Source organism: Eutrigla gurnardus, assembly GCF_963514095.1.
Source record: "Eutrigla gurnardus genome assembly, chromosome: 21".
Classification (NCBI taxonomy): domain Eukaryota; kingdom Metazoa; phylum Chordata; class Actinopteri; order Perciformes; family Triglidae; genus Eutrigla; species Eutrigla gurnardus.
In genome coordinates, this window is record NC_139932.1 from 14,877,756 (window position 1) to 14,901,060 (window position 23,305).

Below are 23,305 nucleotides of genomic sequence, written 5' to 3' on the forward strand. Positions count from 1 at the left end.
GGAGCTTTGTCTGCGCATAAGCAAGTGAGGTTGGACCAACAAAAAAAAAAGAAGAAGCAATGCATTGATTGTGTGACAGATGGGCTTTTGTGTGTGTGTGTGAAATCTACGACTCACCACCACCGACATGACCTCCAGCGTCACACGCAGAGTAGTGCGTACGGGTGGGAGTTGTCTGGTGGAAACGCATTGTTGTGTTGGGGGATGAGCCGCCCCGTACCGCCGCTGCCGCTGCCGCTCGCTGTTTAGTGCTGTTTGCTCCTGGGTCGACTCCGGCTAAGCGAGCGACTCCTATCCTATGAATGGTCCACAAAAAAAAAGCACATATACGTTGTGTGTTCTCCGCAGAATTGAATAGCGAAACTTCACAGGCACCAAGCGGCGGGCCTCTTTCCTCTTTTTTTCTTCTCGTCAGTAACTGAAAAGACCCCCAGTATCAGCCCGTTGGATGAGAACACTGTGCTCGGAATTAGAGCCACTTAGCAGGCCGTATCGCCATTGCTTTGTACGGCTGCTGGCTCGGCTACCGTCTTCCTCAACTAGCAAAGCTGTTGGCGACTCCGAGGTATGTCCTCTTCTCTCTTTATGTGCTGTGCTTTGTGTGTAGTGACGGCGAAGAAAATGGCCTTTTATGTTGCACACTATAACCGTTTTGTTTTTTTATTAAAGGGCTCTGTTTTTGTTTGACGCCATTTGCTTGTGTGTGTGTTTTTTTAGGGGGGCTGGCTAGCTCATCTTGCTAGCTAGCCGAATCGCTAATGTTATTGTTAGCAACTTGGGGGACACTTTGGAGACTGCGAGTCGTTAGCGTAAAAAAAACCAAGCAATTTCGTCTATGCGCCCAAAACGGGCAACCGCTAATTCCTGCGCAGTCATGTTTAAAGTGCCGTGCGTGGCCGCCTCCCACCGCGTTTAAATGCCCCCACAGCTCATTGACAAAACTGTAACGTACTGCTGGCTGCGAACGTTACACAGCAGCTAACAACACAGTTGTGAAGCTGTATAACACCTAATGTTGCTCTCTCTTGTCAGCTGCTTGGCTTTAACGGTGTTAAAAGTAAAATGCATTCAAATCACACAACTTTTCTCTCTGTGTTTTGGTCCTGAGGACATTGTTTTGAGTGTAAATAGCTTTTATCTCATTGTTTAAACAGGTATCATCATCCTAGCAGTCAGTCATAATGCATGGTAGGCTTATTTCTTGTAGTATTTGTTATGTTTCTTGCAGGTTGCACAATATTTTGATGCAAAACAATGAATGTTGTTTCCAACTGTATCGCTGTTAACTGCATCAATCACAAGTGTGCATTATGCCTGGATGCATGCAGGTCCCTCTAACGAGTTCTCTCCCCAAACTCTGTGTCTCCACAGCAACACGGAGCGCCAAGATGAAGAAGAAAGCTCGGCAGCACCGGGTCGCGGTGCCGCAGAGGCCGCCGTCTCCGATCAAGCCTTCCCCCAACAAACAGATCCTGACGTACGCCCAGGCGCAGCGCATAGTGGAGTTCGACGTCGACGGCCGCCTCCACCGGATCAGCATCCTCGACCAGCTGGACGTGATCTCGGACGATGACCCCATGGTGCAGGAGATGATGGAGTGCACCAGCAATAAGGAGAACGCCGAGAAGCCGCAGCAGGTCCTCTTGAGGTCGGTCAGGCTAAAAAACAACCAGGAGAAGAGAAACGCCGCACTGGGGATCGCGAGTCACGGAGAGGGAGGTGGACAGCAGGCAGCTAGTAACGCTGGTCCAAAGCTTCAAGAGCCTAAATTTCGTACGGTGGAATATAATCTTCCAGCAGTTCCTAAGCGCTCAGCTGCCTTTTACAAATACACGGAGAAGACGGAGGAAGAGCTGGATGAGGAAACGGAGTATGACATGGACGAGGAAGACTACGCCTGGCTGGATTTAGTGAATGAAAAGCGGAGAAGCGAAGGCGTCAGTCAGGTCTCCTACAACGTCTTTGAGTTCCTCGTCGACCGCTTTGAGAAAGAGTTGCACTTGGAGAGTCTGGACCAAAGCAGCGAAAAGCAGGCGCCCATCGACGAGGACGCCGTCTGCTGCATCTGCATGGACGGAGAGTGCCACAACAGTAACGCCATCCTGTTCTGTGACATGTGCAACGTGGCCGTGCACCAGGATTGCTACGGCGTGCCCTACATTCCCGAGGGCCAGTGGCTCTGCAGACACTGCCTCCAGTTACCCACGCAGCCTGCAGACTGCATCCTTTGTCCCAACAAGGGGGGAGCTGTGAAAAAGACGGACGACGAGCGCTGGGGCCACGTGGTGTGCGCCCTCTGGGTCCCCGAGGTGGGCTTCTCCAACACCACCTTCATCGAACCCATCGACGGCGTCGGCCACATCCCTCCGGCCCGCTGGAAGCTCACATGCTACGTGTGCAAGGAGAAAGGCGTTGGGGCGTGCATCCAGTGCCACAAAGCCAACTGTTACACCGCCTTCCATGTCAGCTGTGCCCAACAGGCTGGTCTCTTCATGAAGATGGAGCCGATCAAAGACGTTACGGACTCCGGGGAGCCCACGTTCTCTGTGAAGAAGACGGCCTATTGTGGCGCTCACACGCCTAACGGGTGTGTGAGGAGGCCTCTTGCGATCTACGATGAAGCCAAACCCAGAAATGGACTATGTAGGACAAAAGGCAGAGGCGTTGGTAAAGGACACTCCAAAGGGAAGAAGAAGAGCAAGAAGTCTGAACCCGAGCCTGAGAGTGAAGCTGCGAGCCCTGCTACTGTGCCTACGTTTCCTGCTCACAGGTACGATGATGGGAGGTGTTGTATTGGGTTGGTAGGGATGGCATTTACTATTAAGCCTGATGCTTGCAGCTTTTGTGTCTTTCTCAAGGACACTGACAGTGCTTATGGTCATTGATGTACCGACGTTGGCTGTTGCAGGGTTTGAGCATGTGACACATTTGCCTTCTCAAATAACAGCTTCAGTGGTTCGCCTGCATCGGAGCCGGTCAAACGCTGTTTAAAGAATGTGACTGTGTCAATTGAATATTAACCCACAACCAGCGACTGTTCCCTCTGTCTAAAAATATACGTTGCTTGCATATTCTTGTTCAGCAGCCCATGACTTTTACGGCATGCTGGTCGTTGGTATCTCTCCCCTGGCTGAACCCCCCCCCCCTCTCTAATGTCCGGCTTCTCGTCTCCCCTAGGTTACAAACCATCCTGAACCAGGTGTCGGTTCAGAAGAAGAAAGCATTCGTGGAGCTGGTCTTAAATTACTGGACACTAAAGAGGCAATCCAGGAACGGACTGCCCCTCATCAGACGCCTTCAGACGAGCATGCAGTCTCAGAAGAATGCACAACCGGTTTGTTCATCTGTCAGTCAACCACAGAAGACTTTCAGTCTTCATTTTGCCTTTTACCAAAGTATCATAGCTTTTAGAACTTCCAGTCATTTCCACACATTTTGTGAAGCATTTTCACATTTGAATGTTTTGCCTTGTTTACAATGCTGTGTGTTTACATGCTTTTTTACTGCTAAATGTGGGTCTGTGTGCCAAAAAGACCGACTTGTATGCAGAAATGAGAAACACACACATATTGTGAATCAAATCGATTTCTAATGTGTTCTTTAATGTATGCATTTTTTATCTAAATGTCTTCTCCAGCGGCAGAGCGAGGAGGAGAGCAGGGCACTGAAGGACCAGCTGAAGGAGTGGCATCGTCTCCGACATGACCTGGAGAGGGCCCGGCTGCTGCTGGAGCTAATCCGCAAGAGGGAGAAGCTCAAGAGGGAGGAGGTAAAAGAGTCGGGGAATCAATGGGAGAGACTTCTGGCTTCACTTGTGGTCAGATAACCTCCGCTAAGCAAATTAAAACAGCCTGCTCTTCTAATGGTTTCTCTCCGCTGTGCTGCAGATTAAATTGCAGGAGACCCTCCTGGAGATACAGTTGAGTCCCTTCAGTATTTTGCTCAGAGCCCTCTTGGACCAGCTCCAGATTAAAGACCAAGCTAAGATCTTCACCCAGCCAGTTGACGTCAATGAGGTGAACTTCAGTAGACTTTTAACACTGTTTGTTGTTGGGGATTGTCCACACATACGCTATTATATTGTTTCTTCCTTTGAATGCCATGTATTTTGTCCGTGCTGCTGTGATTTTGTGTGCAATATTGGATAGCTGTAACGTCGTAGAGTCATCGGAAGAAGTTGCACAAAGGAAACGCTCTGCTGGTTTTGATTATTTTAATTTAATTGTGTCGGCTAATCATGTGTGGTAAAATATCTCCCAGCACTAATACACCTTGTGGCATTGTGCCCATTTGTCGTTTGGCTCTCACGGAGTGAGTCAGAAAAGAAAGTAGCTGCAGCCATGATAAACTTTTTAAGAGGTGTACAATCTCGCTTTTAGTCCGTTCAAGGACTTGCACAACAACCCAGAGACTTCCTGTTTGATATGCTAGCGTGCCGTTGTCAGGGAAGAAAGTTAACTAACGGCACTAAAAGTGCATCTGTTTTACCTGTTTTGCTTCGCAGTTGAAACAATGCCAAGTGACGTAAATAATTCTGTGGTTTACCAAAGCAAATAATTACAGCCTTTGCTTTCCCACACGTGTTAAAAGTGACGCTCTTTCACACCGCAGAGATAACAGGCAGCAGACTTAACTGCTCGCACCGTGTCGCTCCGAGCATCGTGACTCAGATTATAAATCAACCCCTCTCCTTGTGACGGTGTTGAGCAACTAGACCTCCTGTTAAGTGGAATGTGTAACTTGAGACTAAGGTCCACTGGCAGATAGTGGTGTCTGAATAAGGTGAAGGGTACACCATGTTGCATGCCCGGCTAGCTCAGTCGGTAGAGCATGAGACTCTTAATCTCAGGGTCGTGGGTTCGAGCCCCACGTTGGGCGCAGCTTTTTGAGTCTGGATTTGGTAGATTTTCTTGGCTAGTTGAGTGTGTGTGGAAAGGTTTTTTTTAACTTATTATCACATCTAAGAGTTTATACAAATCTGGAATAGTGTTGATGTTGATTACAGGCTTTTTGGATGGTGCTCTTGTAAAAGATATGATCTGCTTTAGAAAATAATCATATTTGGTCAAGAATGATGAGTTGAAATGCAACATACAATGATATGAGCTAATTATATGCTGTTTCCTGTAGGTGCCTGACTACCTCGAGCACATCAAGCACCCGATGGACTTCTCCACCATGCGGCTGCGAATAGATGCACAGGCCTACAACAACTTTGACCAGTTCGAGAACGACTTCAACCTCATCGTTGATAACTGCATGAAATATAACTCAAAGGACACGTATTTCTACCGGGCCGCTGTTCGCCTTCGAGACCAGGGCGGGTCCCTGCTCAGGAAGGCCCGGCGAGACGTGGAGAAAATCGGCTTCGACTCGGAGAGCGGCACGCATCTGTCCGAAGCCCCGGAAATCAAAGTGCCCACGTCCTTTTCTTGGGAAGACGGTAAGGGCAGCAGTGACGTGTCTGCATGATTGGAGTTAAAGAGAAGTATTCAAAGAATGTGTTCAGCAAAAAACGTGTTTCTCTCCTTTTTAGTGGACCGCCTACTTACGCCGGCCAATCGGGAGCATCTGCCTCTGGACAAGCAGCTGCAGCAGCTACTGGAGAAGTTTGACCTGACCTGCGCCATGAAGTCCAGCCCCTCCCGCAGCAAGCGGCTAAAGCTGCTCAAAAAAACCATCAACGATGTGCGCAACGAAATGAGCCTCAAGAGAGTCCAACCCTCCCACCACCACCATCACCACCACCACCACCATCATCATCATCACCACCACGCTTCCTCCTCCACAACTCCCTCCACATCAGCCTCATCAGCTGCCTCCCACCCAGAGTTGAGTTCACCTAAAGAAGAGCTATCGAAGCCCAATGGACATTTTCACGATGACGAGGGTATGTATGGGCTTGGCTTTTTTTTAGAAAGAAAACATTCTGTTTGATGCCGTGTGATTTTTAAAGACAACCACGTGTCCTTAATATGCTGAAGTGCAGGTCAGAGGTCAGAGATTAGCCCCCCCAACCCAAAACATCACAGAGCAATGTCACATGCTGCATTTTTGTCACTTTTTTAGTACAACAAGCCTCCATCTACTATAACACATTATCATGATAAACCCTGCTCTGCTTGTGTCGAGGTGAGCATCTGTCTCCTGTTTCAGATATTAGCTAAAATCGCTACAGATGTTCCAGGTATTTGGGAAAGCAGTGACTATGGTCGTGAACTTGCACCGTTATTTCTCAAACCGTGAATCAGGAAATGAAAACCAATCTTAATTACCGTATATAGATAATTAATAAAACCTTTGATTTAGGATAATTAGTGGTTATATTTTGGTTTATGTGTAATACGATGTTTCATTGACGCTCGGACACGTAAGGATATTTATGGGTACGACAGAGAAGAAAAGGGAAATGATTGATTGCTTGATTAACTTATATACTGACAGTTATTGGTGAGTCCAAGCAACATTTGTATGTCTTTGTTTAACGATCCCTGAATGGGATCACACTAGCACACACTTGCTGAGTCACATTAAGTCTGCTGAAGATAGTGTCATAATGAGCTAGTGGGGGTGAAGAAAGAAAGGGGAGGAAAAAGTCATTTTGCTCTCATTTTTTATTCATAAAAGTGCCTCGCTGTTATGCTAAACAGTGCCTTGTTTTACTTTTTATGATAAACCTAAAAGCTATAGGATAATGTGCAGCGTCAGCACTTCTACAAACAAAAGGACAAAGTGTGGGTGTTGCAGCTGTTGGTAATAGCATTATACTGTAGGTCATACGTTTTGCCTTTGTTATGACTGGACTTTTGTTGTATTGTTATTGCTTTTTTATGAATACCTTTTTCTTTTGTTGTTCTTCCGAAATAATACGATTTCATTGTGTTCCTCCATCTAGCTAATCCTTTACCACAGTAAAAGTATTATATTCTGCTTCTCTGGCACGGCGAGGAGATAGTAATGAGAAAAATAATATGAATAATAAAAGTGAGAAAATATGCACTGCAACTCAGGAAACATAACGGTGTCGTAGCATGAATAATATGCTTTGTACTTGTTGGTCGCCGTTTGAATGTTTAATGTCCTTTCTCCCCTTCTCCCCTACAGGAGACAAATCTCTTCCTCCCAAACTGGAGCCGTCGGACTCCATCCCGCCCCTCATCCACTCGGACACAGACCCCGGCCCCCCCACCCTCCGACCGGTCGACGCCCCGCCGGACTGTGACGACCAGCATCACAGCAAGCGCGTCAAGCTCGACGAGGAAATCCCAGACCTGCTCTCCTCGGCGCCGCGCCTCAACGGCCACTCCCACGACAGCCTCCAGAAGTCGTTGTTGGACGGCGACGTGAGCGTGGTGGCCACGTCGACCCTCGCCGAGCCCATGGGCACGGTGAACCGCCGGACGTCCGTGCTCTTCCGCAAATCGAAGGCTGCCAGTCCCCACAAGCCACAGAGAGGCGGCGGCGGTGGCGGCGAGGTGGCCGGCGGAGTGGACAGAAAAAAAGCAGCAGCGGAGGAGGAGGAGGAAGTTGAAGACGGTGCACAGCTGGGCTCCAAATCCTTCCTGTCGGTGGTCATACCCAGGCTGGAGACGCTGCTTCACAGCAAGAAGAGGAAGCACAGTGGCAACAAAGACGGCGAGGAGGAGGAAGAGGAGGAGGAGGAGGGAGGAGAGCACGAAGAGGAGGGAGAGTCCCCTGTGAAACGACTTGACACTGGTGAGAATAAATGCACGGAGAAAGATCCACAATGCATTCTGTGTGAGTTTCCATACGGCGGAATGTGAATGGCATTTCCTCAACGCTCTGATTCAATTAGCACAGCAGTATTTAGCTCCGCTGCCAAACCCCGAAACTGGCAGTTCAAACATCGCAATTAGCCGTTACACTATTTACAAGTCATCACAATCAAAACAGCGCAGCAGTAAGTAACAACAGACACAGCAGACGACTCTTTTACAACAGTTTGCCTAAATTAAATTAGATCAGCACCGTAGCCAACGCACACACGCAGGGACAGTTTAGTGTTTGTCTTACAAACTTTCTAATACATGCTTTTTGAACTTGTGTTGCGTTGCGTCTCCCGTCAGGCTTGTCGAGCGGTTTTCTGGAGGTGGGAGAGGAGAAGGAGCTAGAAGACTCGAGTAGAGCCACGAGACCCGTGGAGCCGCGGAGACGCTGTGCCTCCGAGTCGTCCATCTCCTCGTGTAGCAGTCTGCCAGGAAGCACCAGGTAACAGCAGATGTCTCATGATTTTACTTCTAAATGGACTTGAAAGCACGGTTTAGTCTCTTTTTTCAAACACTGGTTGGAATATTTACTTCCAACTGGTCTTGGTCAATAAAAATGCTCTATTCAGAATCCTCTGATTCAAGACAGTGACTTCTGAATGTGAATTTTAGATGATGGATAAATTGTAATTACATCATTTAAATGTATCAGAAGGACAGACACCAGCCTGTCCTTTCCTTCTCAAACGGACGGACAAGCACAGATATGAAAGTAGACATGGCATTACATAATAACTAATGGGATAAGCGTCGGCCATCTTACCTGAGTGTTGTTTACGATCTCCTCTAACGAGCACTGACTGGCTGTCAGCTGTGCAGCACATTTAATTGCTCTGCCAAAAGGACCAAAGAGACCAGCGAGGCAGGCGTCACTTTCCCAGCCTGTCAGTGGAGAGAAGATGAGGGATTTATGTTTTATACATGGGTCAACTAAAGCCTCAAAATGTTAGTTAACCAGGTAGATTTTCGCTTAACGGATAACTGGTGACTCTGGTCTTTTATTCGTTCTTTCTAGCACTATTCTCAGTCTTCCAAAATGTGGGAAAGGGAAGCCCGCCCTGGTCCGGAGAAACACTGTGGACGATAAGAGCGAGTTAATCGCCTGCATCGAAACGGGGAATTTCGCAAAAGCTGCACGGATCGCTGCCGGTAAGTCGGCTGCATTATGTGTTGAAAGAATCCCGAGCATGTGTGAGGGTTTGCTTTAACATTATGGTATTGATTTTCTCTCATAAATGGATACATAATGCTGCAGTTTTAGGTTGATACTGATCACTCATACAGGTTTTGCCCTATATTTGCAGACACACAGTCTTGTGTGTCTCAGTGGGTAGTCCGAGTCGTGTAAATGCCCGGGTGTCTGCAGGTGTTGTGAAATCTCATAATGCCTTAAATTGTTTCATTAAACTATGAGACTTTTCCTGTTCAACTGGTGTACATGCAGACACCTGCACTCTCACACGCACGCGTGAAAAGCAGGCTTGGAAATGAACAACAGCCACCAGCCAGCGTCTTGTGGCTTTTGGCAGCGACCGGTGAGTCTTGACGCACCGCCTGCCATCATGGCACGTAACCAGTCAGCAACTGGAGACTCTTCACATTCACATTTGGCCAATGAAACGCTAAAAGTGGCTGTTGAATTTTAATATTTGTCGCTCACCGCTGCCCTCAAAGGGGAAAACGTTCATTTCCAACCTGTTTTTTATTTATTTTTTTGCTGTGTGCACCTGCACTCGAAGCACCGCTTTGAAAAAAAATGTGTTCCTGTGTTTAAACCCACCCCGTGACTTGTTTGGTGTTGTTCCCGCTTCCATAGAGGTTGGCAACAGCAATATTTGGATGCCTGCTAGCGCCGCAACAGTTGCATTGGAACCCCTGAAGCTAGTTTGGGCCAAATGTAGTGGATATCCTTCCTACCCTGCCTTGGTGAGTGTTCGAGAGAGAGAAAGCATGACAATCGCAGCCTTAAATCTTTTCCGCTCTGACGTTTTCCTGTCATCTCTTCACATTGGAACAGAATTATGGCCCTCGGATGAAGCATAGTTTTACTACAGCTGTTCCTTTTAGGTGTCCAATGGACATTTGGAGGGGGGAGAATATCCTGTTCTTCCTCTAGGTGGCAGCCTTTCACTGTTACTTCAATTTGACCTTAGCGTCAAAGGACAAATGAGTGTGTGTGTGTGTGTGTACATCTTTACTAGACTAGACTAGATGTATGGTTTCCATGCCTCTGCATTCATGAGCATCTGTGTGTAACGGCCTCCCCCCCCCCTCCTCCCTCCCCCCTGCTGTGTGCAGATCATCGACCCCCACATGCCGCGTGTGGGCTGCCAGCACAACGGGGTGTCCATCCCCATGCCCCCCATGGACGTGCTCCGCATCGGGGAGCAGATGCAGTACAAAGCCGAAGAGCAACTCTACCTCGTCCTCTTCTTCGACAACAAGCGCAGCTGGTGAGTGCCGCTGCCGGCGGGGGGGAATGATTTAAGCCGACGCGGGTCCGTACGAGGGCGAACGCCGCCGACACTTCAGTCGGCTGATCATTATTTTCACGCGTCAAGAGGCAACAGACTCACCTGGACTCCTGTTGCTGGGAAAATGTTCATCAGTCTTTAACAGCGACGACGGGACTGTAGCCTTAATATCAGAAATACAACTGAATACACTGATAATATTGTTAGGTAAATGATTTAAATAGAGTATAAAGAGAGCTTTCTGTTTTGTCTTTTTACCACCAATAAGTTGATTAAATACTCCTTAGTTCTGTTTTCTTTTGGCACTCAATTTATTTAGCTTGCAGAAGATACACATTCCATCCCATAGTCCACTGCACACGCCAATGTGAGAGTCACGGCAGCAATAGTAGGATTTGAGGCGGTTACTTTTGCTAGTCTTTGGGTTGAATACCAAGCAGTGAGGTTGCAGCATTCATTATGTGTTGCCACACTTCTCTCCCATTTCTCTGGAAGTAAAATACCTGCAGGCCCGTGATTTTTAGTGTGTGTGTGTCGAAACATGTAGTCAATTAACAATGACATCGTAGTAATTATTTAACCCCGTTATCAAACATTTGCTGATTCCAGCTTTTCATATGAGGATTTACAGCTTTTTAAAATATTCTTATAATAATAATTCTTATTATTTGTCCAACAACGGCTGCTTTGGTTTACTTCCTGTCATGTCGTGCTGCAAAAACAAAAACTCAGTGCAAAAATCTGTCAAAGTGAGACGTCTGATGGTTGAAATATGAAACGCAGATTATCTGAGGCTGCTTGTTTTTCAAAATCAAACATACTTTAGTGCGAGAGGTGTTTTTCCCGTGAGCAGAGTGATGATTTCAACCCTCGCTGCTGTTCAGGTGTTGTTCTATAAACGCCGTCTCCCCCCCCTCCCCTCCCCCTTTAGGCAGTGGCTTCCTAGATCCAAGATGGTGCCTCTGGGAATGGACAAGACCATAGACAAAATCAAAATGATGGAGGGACGCACGTCCAGCATTCGCAAGGCGGTCCAGATCGCCTACAGCCGCGCCATGAACCACCTGAGCATCGTGCAGGACGAGCCAGTCAGCGACCTCAGCGACGTGGACTGATGACACCCCTTCTCTTTCTCTCTCTCACACAAACTTGTACCTCTCCTCTACCAAAAACCTTCCCCTCCTCCCACCCCTCCTCCACTCCGTCTCTGCAGGAGACTCAAATGTTTACTGGGCACCTGCCTGTAACAGGTGGTGTCTCCTCCATTCCTACTCGCACACACTCTCCTACCATGTGCCGATGGGATACGACTGCTGCTCAAATGAATGTGTCTATCTATCCTCTCCACCTCCAGGCTTGTAGCTGTGTAACTCCAGACTGCTCTTTATGTCCTCCCCATCACTCAAGACTGTCACTTTCATTCATCTTTTCAAGGCAAAAACATTAGTGATTGATTTTCCTACCCTTTTGGCAGCCTTAACAAACTTGTCAGGAGTTAACACCGAATGTTGACTTTAGGCTGTGACTGATCAATCCATTATTTTTGGCAGGTAGCCAATCATCATTTCCCTTTACAAGCTGTTTTTAAAAAAAAAAGAAGCATTTGTAGCTTAAAGTGGGTGAAAAACGTACATTTCCTGTTTATCAGTTGTAGCCAAAGCTTCCGTTATGTCACCGTCACATACCGCTCGACTCCATTTACAAACCCCTTCCTTTGTATTTAAACTGTAAATAATGTGTACAGTTGCCTGACACTAACTTATTTTGTAGTTTTGACATCGATGGGTACTGTACAGGAGTTTTCTTAGTATTTATACTTGATGCATTCTTGGCACTAACGAGTGCTATTTTTGACAGTGCTGTATGATCAAGGAGAATTCAAAAAAAGAGGCTAACACGTCATGTTTCTGAAAAGTATGAAAGTATTCATTTTTTTTTAAGTTATTGAAGTTTATAATCGTAAAAGCTTCCATTTGGCATTAATCCTTTTTGTATTAAAACCAAATAGTTTTAGTATATTTTTGTTCATATATATATTTATATGATTTGAAGTCTCTGAAGCTCATACAGGCAGTCTGATGTTGTGGACCCAGAACGTATATATTGTTCTCAAGAAACCAAAAATGTTGCTACCCCAGAAGAAGTTTTTGTTTGCCGATTAATTTCCTGTGTGATGTGTGAAATCCCCCCCCCCCCCCCACTGAAAAAAGTGAAAAAGAAAAAAAGTAAAGTGTATTTTTATGTGATACATCTGACTGTTACTTGGTTTTGCTGTAGTCGTAGGGAGACGTGCCTGCGGTAACTTATTGTAAAGTATTTGCATTACTTTATATCCGAGGAAAGACGTGCAAACCGACGGTGGATACTTGCCTTCCTTTTAAGTAACCTTTTCTATCTTTTTTTTTTATTTTGTAGTTGTAGACTTCAAAACATTTCATTTTATACTCTTTTTTTTTTCTGGGTAGCATTGGGTCGTTTTGGTATATTTCATTTTGTACTTAACTGTAGTAGTTTTTTTTTAATCAGGTAATATGAAATATTGCTGGGACTTGTTTTTGTTTTTTTTCTAGCAAAAAAAATAAAAGATACAAACATGAACGCATGCTTTGTTTTCTTACGTAGTGTCTCTCAGTTTAAGCATTAAAAAAAAAGCCTACATTTTAACTCATTTTGTTCTGAAATTGACTTTCTGAGGCTTATCTGGGGAACAAGAGGGACTCCAAATGTCCTCAATGTCACTTAAAAGGAGCGGCTGGCAGGAGGCGGACCCTAATTCAGCTCTACCTGCCATATGGCACCGCACCCTGCTCATCTACTCGGCCCAATGATCGTCCACTTAAACGGCAAACTTTGTCCTACCGACTGCCAGCTGCATACGTCTGCTGCATTCCAGCAGTTTTATATGAATTTTTTAATATCATAAGTTCATAATGGGAATCTGTTGGAGGAATGATTCCACTCACCTTTGAAAGGAAACTGCTCTGAGACACACGAGGCTGCAGAATCCGATCAAATATTAAAATGCTCATGAGAATTTGAACTTTTAAATGTATAATCCATGACTTGATTATTGATTAATTTTGGGGCATTTTTGTTGTTGTGAAAGTTGTTTTTATTGCTATACATGAACGATAAAGCTCATATACAATCACGCCTGCCTGTTTTTCTGCAGTAAACGCAGCCTTTCTAGTTTTAATACGTGCCCTTCGAGCAACAGCAGCTGCTTGTCAGCTCTCGCACGTATTTTTCAGAGCCGGCCCTGATTTCCAGAAAGTGCTTAGCTTTCTGTCTTTGCAGATCACACATGAAAGAAAAAATCCTCAAAATAACATTGAGGTTATTCCCAGAACACCGGGAACCGTTTTTCCAACTTTTCCTAATGAATTTAAGGTGCGAGCGACCAACATTTATGCTGGCTTTTTATTAGGGTGAGGTGTGGGCAACCCGAAAATATGGCCTATTTATTTTTTTTAAATAAATAATAACTTGTATTTCTATTTCCCTTTAATTGTAAATTGTTTTACCTTTACTGTATTCTTTTAGTGTTCTGAAGCACTTTGAATTGTCTTGGTGTATGAAAGGTGCTGTACAAATAAAGTTGCCTTGCCTATAAAAATAGTATTAGTAAAAAAAACATAATTCACCTATACCTCTTATACCTAGGGCCGGCTCTGTGTCCTGCCTTCAGGAAATGCCTCCTCCACTTGCTTTAATGCTGCTTCTCCATAAAGCCTAGGACTAATCTTCTGAATTTGAAAATGACAAATTAATAGATTACTGGTTAACACTGTATGAATGAAATCATTGTAGTCCCAAACTAGATTTTTAGTGCCCGTATCTAGAAGATCAGGTCTGTGATCCTTTACTGGAGTAAAACTACCAATGCAACAACTGCAATAGAAAGTCTTTTTTATACATATTGGTTGATTAGTTATGAATCTGAGGTGTTATGAGACACAAATGTGTATTAAATCCTCTAAAAGTTATTTTTGAAAAGTTGGAAAGCTAAAGAAGTCATCTGGGTGTAAGGGGGGGGGTTACATCAAGGCAAACGTAAAATATTATAATAATATAATACAAATATGATATTAAATATGAATAAAGTGAAGAAACACCTGCTACAGATACCTGGGAGACACCAACCTGACATTAGCTCCCAACAGGAAGAGGCGGCCGTTCTTAGTGCGTCCACACGGGGGCGCTGTGACTCCACACAAAACCCCCGTCCATTTTGCCCAGTACGGTTTTTTTTCTTTTTTTTTCTTCCAAACCCGGCGTACCTGAACGTCCACCTGCTCTGCGCCCATCACCTCCCTCCCCACCACTCAGGTAGGCATCAGTATTCAGCATATGAACCGTTTCCATCACTGTGTTCAAATGGCGAATGCACCGATTAGAGAGAATGTCAATTAATGCTAAATCAGTTTGAAGACATGGCGCCTCTCTCCTCTCCTCTCCTCTCCTCGAGCTCAAAGTCTGAGTGGCCTCGTCTTCCCCTTCCCCACCACCTCGATATTTCTTTATTTCACGGAGAGTGGGCAAACAATTTTCCTTCCTAAGTGTTTTTATTTGTGTGTATGCTAATGCTCGGAGGAAAGTTAGCTAGCGGACGGAAGCCTAGGAGCGTAAACGGCCTTGCGCGTTCATGTGTGTGTGTGGGCTCGTGCCTAACTGCTAACTTACCTTCACACTTGTGGAGTTTGCTTTGCAGATTCATTCATTTAAAAAAAATAAAAGCCAAAAGCGTGGGCACGTCTCAGATGCAAATTTGGATGGAAACTGTTGAAATATGCATTTTTTTTTTTTTTTTTTTATACACTCAAGCCAATCCATCTTTTGTTATTCAAAGCCACTGACGTTCAGAGAGGTAAAGTGGCGTTATGGAAGATGGGGGGGAATAAATGAGCTAGTAATGGCCCCTGTGATATAGAGAGCCACCTTCAAACCACATTTGAAAGACATCTCCCATCCTTCTAAACAGTTGGAGCTACTAATGCAGTCTCTCCTCTCCTTCTTTTTTTGTCTTGTCTGTCTTCACCAGATACTAATTGTGTGGGGAGGTAAACACGGCAGTCAAGTGGAGAGGACGACGAGTCAAGCGTGAATATCAATCTCCCCACATCAGTGTCATCAGATGACTTTGACTGAGTTGAGGGGAGGAGGAGGAGGAGGGGGGGCTCATTAGAGCGACGGAGCAGGCTGCCGCCGGGGGCCGACGATCACATCCAGGTGGAGGTGCTCTGAAGTTACGGAAGCCTGCAGAGCTCAGTGATGAGGTGAGAGTGTGTGTGTGTGTGTGTGTGTGTGACAGGGCCGCAGACTTATAATCCAGGATTCAGGGAGGAAATGTCACTTCCTCCCGCAGCCGGCGTGCACGCTGCGTGAGCACGCGCACGCTTCGTATTCATGCAATTCTTTCCCACGTCAGGAAAGTGACAGCTGGTGACACCGGTGTCAGACCTGGCAACTAATTCCCGATAACTTTTCCTCCCCAAGATTTTTTTTTTCTTAGATCGTCTCTGCTTTTATTTTATTATTATTATTTTTTCTCGGCAGAATGAAAGTCACCGAGGCTGCTTATTTTATTTTTTTTTTTTTTTGTTGCACAGAGCTGTTGTTGGGTTTTTGACAACGAGCTCAAAAGCGGAGATGGGGGGGAAATAGCTCTATTTCTCTAGTTTGAGCCTCTGAAATGAGATAATTTGCAGCTTTTTCTTTGTTGTGTATCATTATCACAATACATTTCTTTTGGGTTTTGGACTTTTGGTAAAAAAAGATGACCATAATATAAGCCATGGCCTTGGAATTTGGTTAGTTCCAATGAGCATTGTTGACATTTTCCACATTATAGACCATATATTTAGCATTAAGTAGCTTTATGCTTAGAAAGATACTTGTATTCTGTCTTTCTGACATGAATTTCAGCGTATATCTATATATATATATATATGTCTTGTCATCTGAAATTTAAGACACAAAAAAGTTTCCCCCACCAGAACGAAAGCTGTATTCTTTAAAATGCTGCAGAGACTCGTCTTAATTGTGACTGAGAGTTGGGAGGTGTGTGAGGTTGACTTGTTTATAAAACACTCTCTGAACCCTGATCCTCTTGCATTAAACATCATGCACTTTTGGAACATGCACAAAAAATATTATCCTTCACAGCTCCCTCCCTCCCTCTCCCTCCCTCCCTCTCTCGGCGGGTCCCTGATAGGCCCAATCTCCAGTGGCCATGTTCAAAAACACTGGGCCAGAATAGCATCAGGGCCCCAGATAGATACATATTTATGGGTTGCGTTTACTTCCTGCCACAGAGGAGAAGTAGAAATAGTGTGTTTCCAAGGTGAGCGAAAAACAAACAACTTCAAAGGAATTTAAATGCAGTTCATGTAGATTCTCTCCAACAGTCGCATGTTTCCGCCGCGCTCGGATTGTTAACGAAGAGGATTCGCGCCCCGACGCCAGATGACCTGATTTATTGTGCAGAAACGGGAGACCCCCCCAGAGGCAATCGGCGAATGAAGTAGAGGAACTGAATGAAAAGGATATGGAAACTAAATGTGTGGCGTTGATCGGCGAGGATGGTGAAAGAGCGGCCTGGACAAAGCCAAAAAGAGAAATGGTGGACGGTCCCTTGCGGTGTCATGTATTCCCTGCTAATCCGTAACAAACTGTGCCGGCTTTCACTCGGCCTCCAGGTTAACACCTGCCAACAAAAAGCGGCGGCTTAATCTGTGGATTATATCTCGTTGGGTAACTCGGCTCGTCGTCGTGGTCACGCGCGCCCCCAACGACTGTCTAATTATCTGCTAATGTCATGATTCAGCTGCCTCCGGAAACGTGGTGGGGGGGGGGGGGGGGGACCAGGAGGTCTCACAGCTCGGCCCTTTGATGTGAAAGATAATTACTTGTTAAGATAATTAGCAAAAATCCAGGAAAAAAAAAAGTAAATAGGCTAACTGTCGCTTCCACTGTAACTCAAGTTGCGAGCCAAACAGCATGTGGTTTCCGTCTTTACTGAGAAATATATATATATATATCAATATAACAAGTATAAGTTCCTCCAACACAACCCCTTTGGAAACATTTGAGCACCCACTGATGTGAAAGTGTGCTCCATTCATAAATGTTATCATTTTAATTGATTTGATTGGATTTCCTGTCAATGTGACGCCCCTACTTGGACGTCTAAATGTCACAAACTCTTCTCCACACCTAAATCTCGTCGGCCTGAAGGTAGAAAAACAAATCCACCGAGTTTAGGAACACTTGAGTTGGGGATGTTGTCGACTTGTGGATCATGAGGAGGGGGGGGGGGATGATGGGACCCCTCAGGGTGAGATTTTTTGTTCGTGCCTGCACAGACGCGTGACTTAAGTGGCTTCATCCCGGCTCTCGTGGAAAAGCGACTCCCCCGCCGTTCTCATCGCCGCTCTGCCGCATTCCAAGGACACTGTTGTGATTGACGGGGCTTAATGTGTATCTTGCCAGAATTGGATTTGATCCTGGGGCTGTGCCACTGGGCCCCTATGTTAGATTTACACACACACACACACACACACACACACACACACACACACACACACACACACACACACACCTACTCCTATCTCCCCCTCCCTTTTTTCTCTGTCGAACAAACAGAAACAGAATTACCTCTTCTCCAGCGTCTCCCGCCTGCTCGCTTGCTGCATTGTGGCGTCTCTGTGTTGCCGGGTGATTGTGCTGCTTGTGTTGTATTTATTTTTTTTTTTTTAACCAGGGATGTAGGGAGGGGGGAGGGATTTGTCCGAGTGAAAGACAGACGGGGGGGGAAGAGCAGGTGCGTCTTCGGGAGCTTGTTTTGATTCCCGCGTATGCATTTTTTCCTGTACAGGTGTGTGTTGCGGGGCATATGTGTCCACGTTTTTGCCCGCCTGTTTACGCCTGAGGAGGTGGGGGGAGGAAGTGGTTGAGAGGGGGGGGGGGGGGTAGTATAGTAGATGCACCTGCTGCCACAGAGCTGTAATTTCCCTCGCAGAATTTAGCTGAATAATCGCACTTCCCCTGCTGGCACCTCACGCTTCAAAGCACTGATGAGATGAAACAAAACAATGATTTGTGGCGGGCTTGTCAGACACGCCACACCCCGCGCTGTTTTTGGGGGGGTTGAGGTGGCGTGGCAACTCCTGGTGTTGCGTAACAGGGCAGGGGGGGGGGGCAAAACACTTTTTCCACACATCAAGGCCCCTAATCAAGTCCGTGAGTGAAATAAAACCGGGCTTTTTGGACAAGTCTCCGCGGTGACATCAGCTGTCAGCGTTGGCATTTATACCGAGCCACCATCAATCCCGAAGACAGCCGGGGATGAAGACGCGTTCGGATCTGTGAACCCCGTGGCATCGGTTCACCGTGATCTGGGCCCCCCCTCCCCCGGCTTTTAGATGGCTGACTCTTGTCTCCTGCAGATCTGTGGCAGTAACATCCTTATCGCCGGCAAAAAGCCTGCCATCCAGGTTTATCCATTTGGCTGAAGACTGACATTACTGCAATAGCGCCCCCTCCCTCCTCTTTCCCCTTATCTCCGTCTGTTTTCGGAGGCTGAGGAAGTGAATGCGGACCAAGACAGATTCCCATTTCCAGCCGAGGAGGAAACAATGAGTTTCTATCTTGGTTCCATGCGGAGGCGCTGCTGAAGTGGCGTCCTTTCATCCATTCACACACACAACAAACGCAGTGTGAGGCGCCGCGCGTGTCCAGAAGGCTCTTTTTGTTATCGGCTCAAAACGTGACGACTCTTCATAAATAATTGGACGTTGCTTGACCGTAGGTGAGCCTCTCCAGGAGTCCTCCGCGTTCGTTTGCGATCGCAAGACAGTCGACCATCATCTGGGATATTTGCAAGATGGAAGCGGGCCTTCATTTAACGCGTTGCTGACCCTGGTTTGGCTTGCCGGGTGTAAATTGGCCGCGCTCCGTCACCACATATCTACTTGCAAACGCATGACATGCATGGATGCAGACAATTGCCGCAGTCAGAGAGAAAGACATCTCTTAATACATTCCCTGTGAAAATAAGCAAACCCGAGCCTATAGCTGGAAGCTTTACCGCGGGTCAGGGAGCAGCATTTCCACACAGAAACACTCACTTTTATCAGCCGAGGTCAATAAAAATGAAGCTTTATTCTCTCTAATCCTGTCTTTGACGACAGAGAGGACTTTGTTTCCCAAGAACTTGTCTTCTGAGGCAAAAGTGAACCATTTTTTAAAGTAACAGAAGAGCCTCGAAAGGCTTGAGAGATTGTTTCAACTTTCATATCGTCGTTTCATATTATTCTCAGGGCGATGACATCATAAAATATGGCGACACACATTCGAAGCTTCATTTGAAAATCTCAATTAACCTTTGAACGTAGAAAAAAAAGGAACGACCCTCTGTGGTCGCTGCTCCGGCTGCACCTGGAGGAGAATGTAGGTTGGAGCTCGTAAAAATAAAAAAAATAAAATAAAGGATCGTCTGCCGAACGGGTTAGAAGAGAAATAGTGATGCACTTTCTTTCCTGCTGTTTCCTTTTTTTATTTATATATTTTTATGGCTGGCTCTGTCGCCGTTTCTCCTGTCAAATAAACCCACCAAGTTATCTTGCAGGATGGCGACAATAAAGTCCCCGTTGTTCCTTTTCCCCCCACAGATCGCCAGACTAAGTAAAAGTGATAATTCCTCCCTCTCTCCAGCCCCCTCCACCTCTTTTTATTGTGCCTCCTCCTCCAACCAATCTCTTTGCAGGGTTTAGTCCCCGTTTGTCCCCCTGCAGGGGCCTGTTAATGCCACCCGATATTTCCCTGTTGCACCTGACTACTTAAGTGTTTGTGTTCTACTGCGCTCCCTCTCCATCCCACCTGCCCACCGAGTCGTGCTGTTAAATGATTAATGCTGAATGTAAGGCCCCACCAACTTTCTCCCTCCGTCACGTCCCTTCACTTCCCCTCCGTCTTTCTTCCTCGCTTGCAGCTCCTCCTCGGAGGATATCGATTGTAGAACAAAGGGAGGGACTCGGGCTGACCCCCAGATTACAAGTTTATGGAGTATAATTACCTGCAGCGCTCTCTCTCTCTCTCCTTTCTCCCTTCGCCGAAAAAAAAATCACATCCGAGTTGATAAGAGCAAAAATAAAAGAAGCTAAATTAAACATATCAGTTTTTTTTTAATGGGGTTTATTTATTGTGGTGTGATTACCTATTAATGTCGGCTCTGATTTCATCTGAATGCTGGTCCGGAGTGCAGCGTTCAGGCTTAATCCTGCTCTGTGAAATGCATTAGCAGCCGAATGCGAAGGCTCTTGTCACGTAAGCCCACAGGAAACTATCCCGCGGCGAATAGTCGCCCCTAAGACGAACTCCGACAATATCCATCGTTGCATCCTTTAAAAAAAAAAAGAAGTAAAGCAAGGCCAGTGTGAAAGTTTGCTAATGAAAAGTCTTTAGTGGAAATATTGATTACTTAAAAGGGGGGTTTTGCATGTTATAGCTCATTAAGTTGAAATACTTGCATAAAATTAATTAATGTTGATTAAACTAAAGTGAGCACTTTGCACAAAAAGGAAAAGGGAGCGTTCTTGGCTTGGAGGTCTCTTTGCTTATGGATTTATGGTGTGTTTGTTGGTTGTATGAATTGGATTGGCTGGGTTTTAAGGTGGCATAGAGGGGAGAGTGAGTTGACCCTGCAGATCATTAAAAAGATCAAACTTTGGGTATTTTAGGTGTAAAATGTCTCGGAATTGCCGGGAATTGTGGGAGTGGAGCCATTGAACCCAGTTTTTTTATGTTTTATCTCAGTATTTTATATCCCACTTCAATTTCCACAACGTCCAATTTGTTTACATGTTAAATAGGTAGCGTATTAGGAGCGGGAAATCACCATCAATCATCAAAAAATATGTTTTTTCTAAATATTCTTTTGTTGCAGGCAGGTTGTCTCTGCAGTCCCCTCTTATGTTTCACACAGTGGGACGCTGTTGTCCTTTGGACTGGGTTCAATTTTGAGAAGGCGTTACAGCTAATGTTCACTGAATATCTCAGTCATTCAAATTCAATATAACTTGATAACAGTGTTCCCTGTCTAGTTTGTTGATTTCTTTTTTTGCCGCCGCAATCAAATATGATCTTTTTTTTTTTTTTTTCCTTCCCCTTGTAGAAATATAAAAAAACAACATCTTGTGTGCAGATTCACTGCATGATCACAGCCTGTAATTTCCATCTGATTTACAAGTGGCCACTAACCCAAAGAAAGCTTTCACAAGTAGAACCACTTGTTGGGATCGAGAGTGCTTGAAAACGAGTCGGCGAGGGAGCAGAGAATAATGGTCGAAATAATCAACTAAAAGAAAAGTTAAATGGTGGGAATGGAGAGTCTTTTTTAATTTAATGTGGGTGTGTATGGTACATTTCGAACCCATATTAGTTGCATGTTTTCTAACGGTTCGCCGTATGCACATGTGTGCTTCTTCTGAATTAAGACGAGTGGAAGGTGTCGGATTCAGTGTAGCTGAACAAACAAACGCATTCAGTCAAGGTGTCGAGATAAGAAGAGTGAACGTGGAAGTTTAGATCAGAGGGGTGGGGGAGACGATGCGTGTTCACACCCGCCCACCTTTCAGCGGAGCGTCTGATTCTTCTGTGAAAAGACTCTTTTTTTTATTTTAGAACTACTCCTATTTGACAGAAAGTGGCTCCTGGTGGCTAAAGACTCTTCAGCTGTGGTTATGTGCTGCTGGATAAAAGGAGCGGAAAAGATCAGCCAAACTCGGAAGGAAGGACTTGAGGCTTTTCAGACCAAAATCAATATGATATTCGCTTCTCGGTTTCTTGATTTTTCACAAAATTGTTGCAGACAGTTGGCAGTCGGCGTTGACATCCAATCCAGGGAGCGTGCCCGTTAAAAAATCCACACTAGGTCAGGAAAGACGGCTTCATTGTTCAGTTTGTAATTTTGTAGCTTCCTCTTTTTTTTGGGGTGGAAAAAATAAATCTATTTAGCTGGCTCTCTGAAGCAATCATAACATAAATGTTTTCTCTCTCTCATCGGTGCTTCTCACAAACAACAGCGTGGGATTATCGCACAGTAGTTAGCACAATAAAACGCTGACGCTGATGAAATATATTTAGAAACACAACAAGGGCCATGTGATATTAAGACCATATTTCAAGACCAATTTGCTGCCCGTATTCACCGAATTATGTCTCTGTTTTCTCAAAAAAAAAACAATGTTTTCCTCTCCTCTGCTTCGTACTAATGCATGAAGAGGTAAAAAGCTTTGGATGCTATTAGTCTGGATGATGTTATTTCAGGGAGACATCAAGCAGCCTTCATGTTTTCTACTCTGTTTTTTACCATATTGATTTTTGTTTTCCTCAAGAAGCCAGAAAAGTTTGGCTCCTACTTACGTTACGTTACGAAAAGTGTATATTCATGCATTCATTAATGCTTAGGTTGTGTTTTTTTTGCAGTAGAATCAAGCAATTAACAGCACTTTGATTTAGTCCTGGACTAGTTGCTCCACTTAGCCTCGCTGTGGCTCGCAAGTAGGCCGGGCCAGTCCGATGTAGTCCGGGCCGGGCCAGGGCAAACTGTGTGTGTGTGTGTGTGTGTGTGTGTGTGTGTGTGTGTGTGTGTGTGTGTGTGTGTGTGTGTGTGTGTGTGTGTGTGTGTGTGTGTGTGTGTGTGTGTGTGTGTGTGTGTGTGTGTGTGTGTGTGTGTGTGTGTGTGTGTGTGTGTGTGTGTGTGTGTGTGTGTGTGTGAGCTGCCCATGGGTCCATCCATCTGCAGTCTTGACAGCCTGGCTTGCACCCAGCCCTTTAGCACAGCCAATCCAGCACCAGCCACCAAAGAGGTGCCACATGAACCGCGGGCACGAGCCTGTGTTTGTGTGTGTGGGGCACAAGCCCAAGTGTAATAGGTTGATAAATCACCCACGAGCTGCAAATTAATGAACAGCATCTGGAAGCGAGTGCAAATATGCTGCTAAAACTGAAACAATTGCACTGAATTACTTCATCTTGCAAAAC

General features: G+C 45.6%; 1 protein-coding gene and 1 long non-coding RNA gene across 4 annotated transcripts in view; both read left to right on the forward strand.

The window, feature by feature from the left end:
* The first annotated feature begins 32 nt into the window (after positions 1 to 32).
* On the forward strand, positions 33 to 11,527 carry brd1a (bromodomain containing 1a). 3 transcript variants are annotated; one of them, XM_084038721.1, is made up of 14 exons: positions 33 to 565; positions 1,155 to 1,188; positions 1,372 to 2,770; positions 3,178 to 3,346; positions 3,638 to 3,769; positions 3,888 to 4,016; positions 5,131 to 5,443; positions 5,537 to 5,890; positions 7,105 to 7,716; positions 8,088 to 8,229; positions 8,803 to 8,936; positions 9,604 to 9,713; positions 10,086 to 10,240; positions 11,193 to 11,527. In XM_084038721.1, the coding sequence occupies exons 2-14, from the start codon at positions 1,182 to 1,184 to the stop codon at positions 11,374 to 11,376; spliced, it is 3,840 nt and encodes a 1,279-aa protein (XP_083894847.1). In that variant the 5' UTR covers positions 33 to 565; positions 1,155 to 1,181; the 3' UTR covers positions 11,377 to 11,527. The 3 variants fall into 3 exon arrangements, with proteins under 3 accessions (XP_083894847.1, XP_083894849.1, XP_083894848.1); XM_084038722.1 differs by having other exon boundaries at positions 34 to 565; positions 3,178 to 3,334; XM_084038723.1 differs by lacking the exon at positions 1,155 to 1,188.
* A 3,786-nt stretch (positions 11,528 to 15,313) lies between these two features.
* LOC311032102 overlaps positions 15,314 to 23,305 on the forward strand; it is a 71,087-nt gene continuing 63,095 nt past the window's right edge. Inside the window, exon 1 of the long non-coding RNA XR_014599151.1 lies at positions 15,314 to 15,537. This is a non-coding gene — a long non-coding RNA (uncharacterized lncRNA). The remainder of the gene's footprint in view (positions 15,538 to 23,305) is intronic.

What these genes read in the sequence shown, in the direction of transcription:
- brd1a (XM_084038721.1), top strand. An exon ending in CCTACGTTTCCTGCTCACAG is followed by an intron (nt 2,771 to 3,177) that starts GTACGATGATGG and finishes CGTCTCCCCTAG; the next exon opens with GTTACAAACCATCCTGAACC. An exon ending in TGTGAAACGACTTGACACTG is followed by an intron (nt 7,717 to 8,087) that starts GTGAGAATAAAT and finishes GTCTCCCGTCAG; the next exon opens with GCTTGTCGAGCGGTTTTCTG.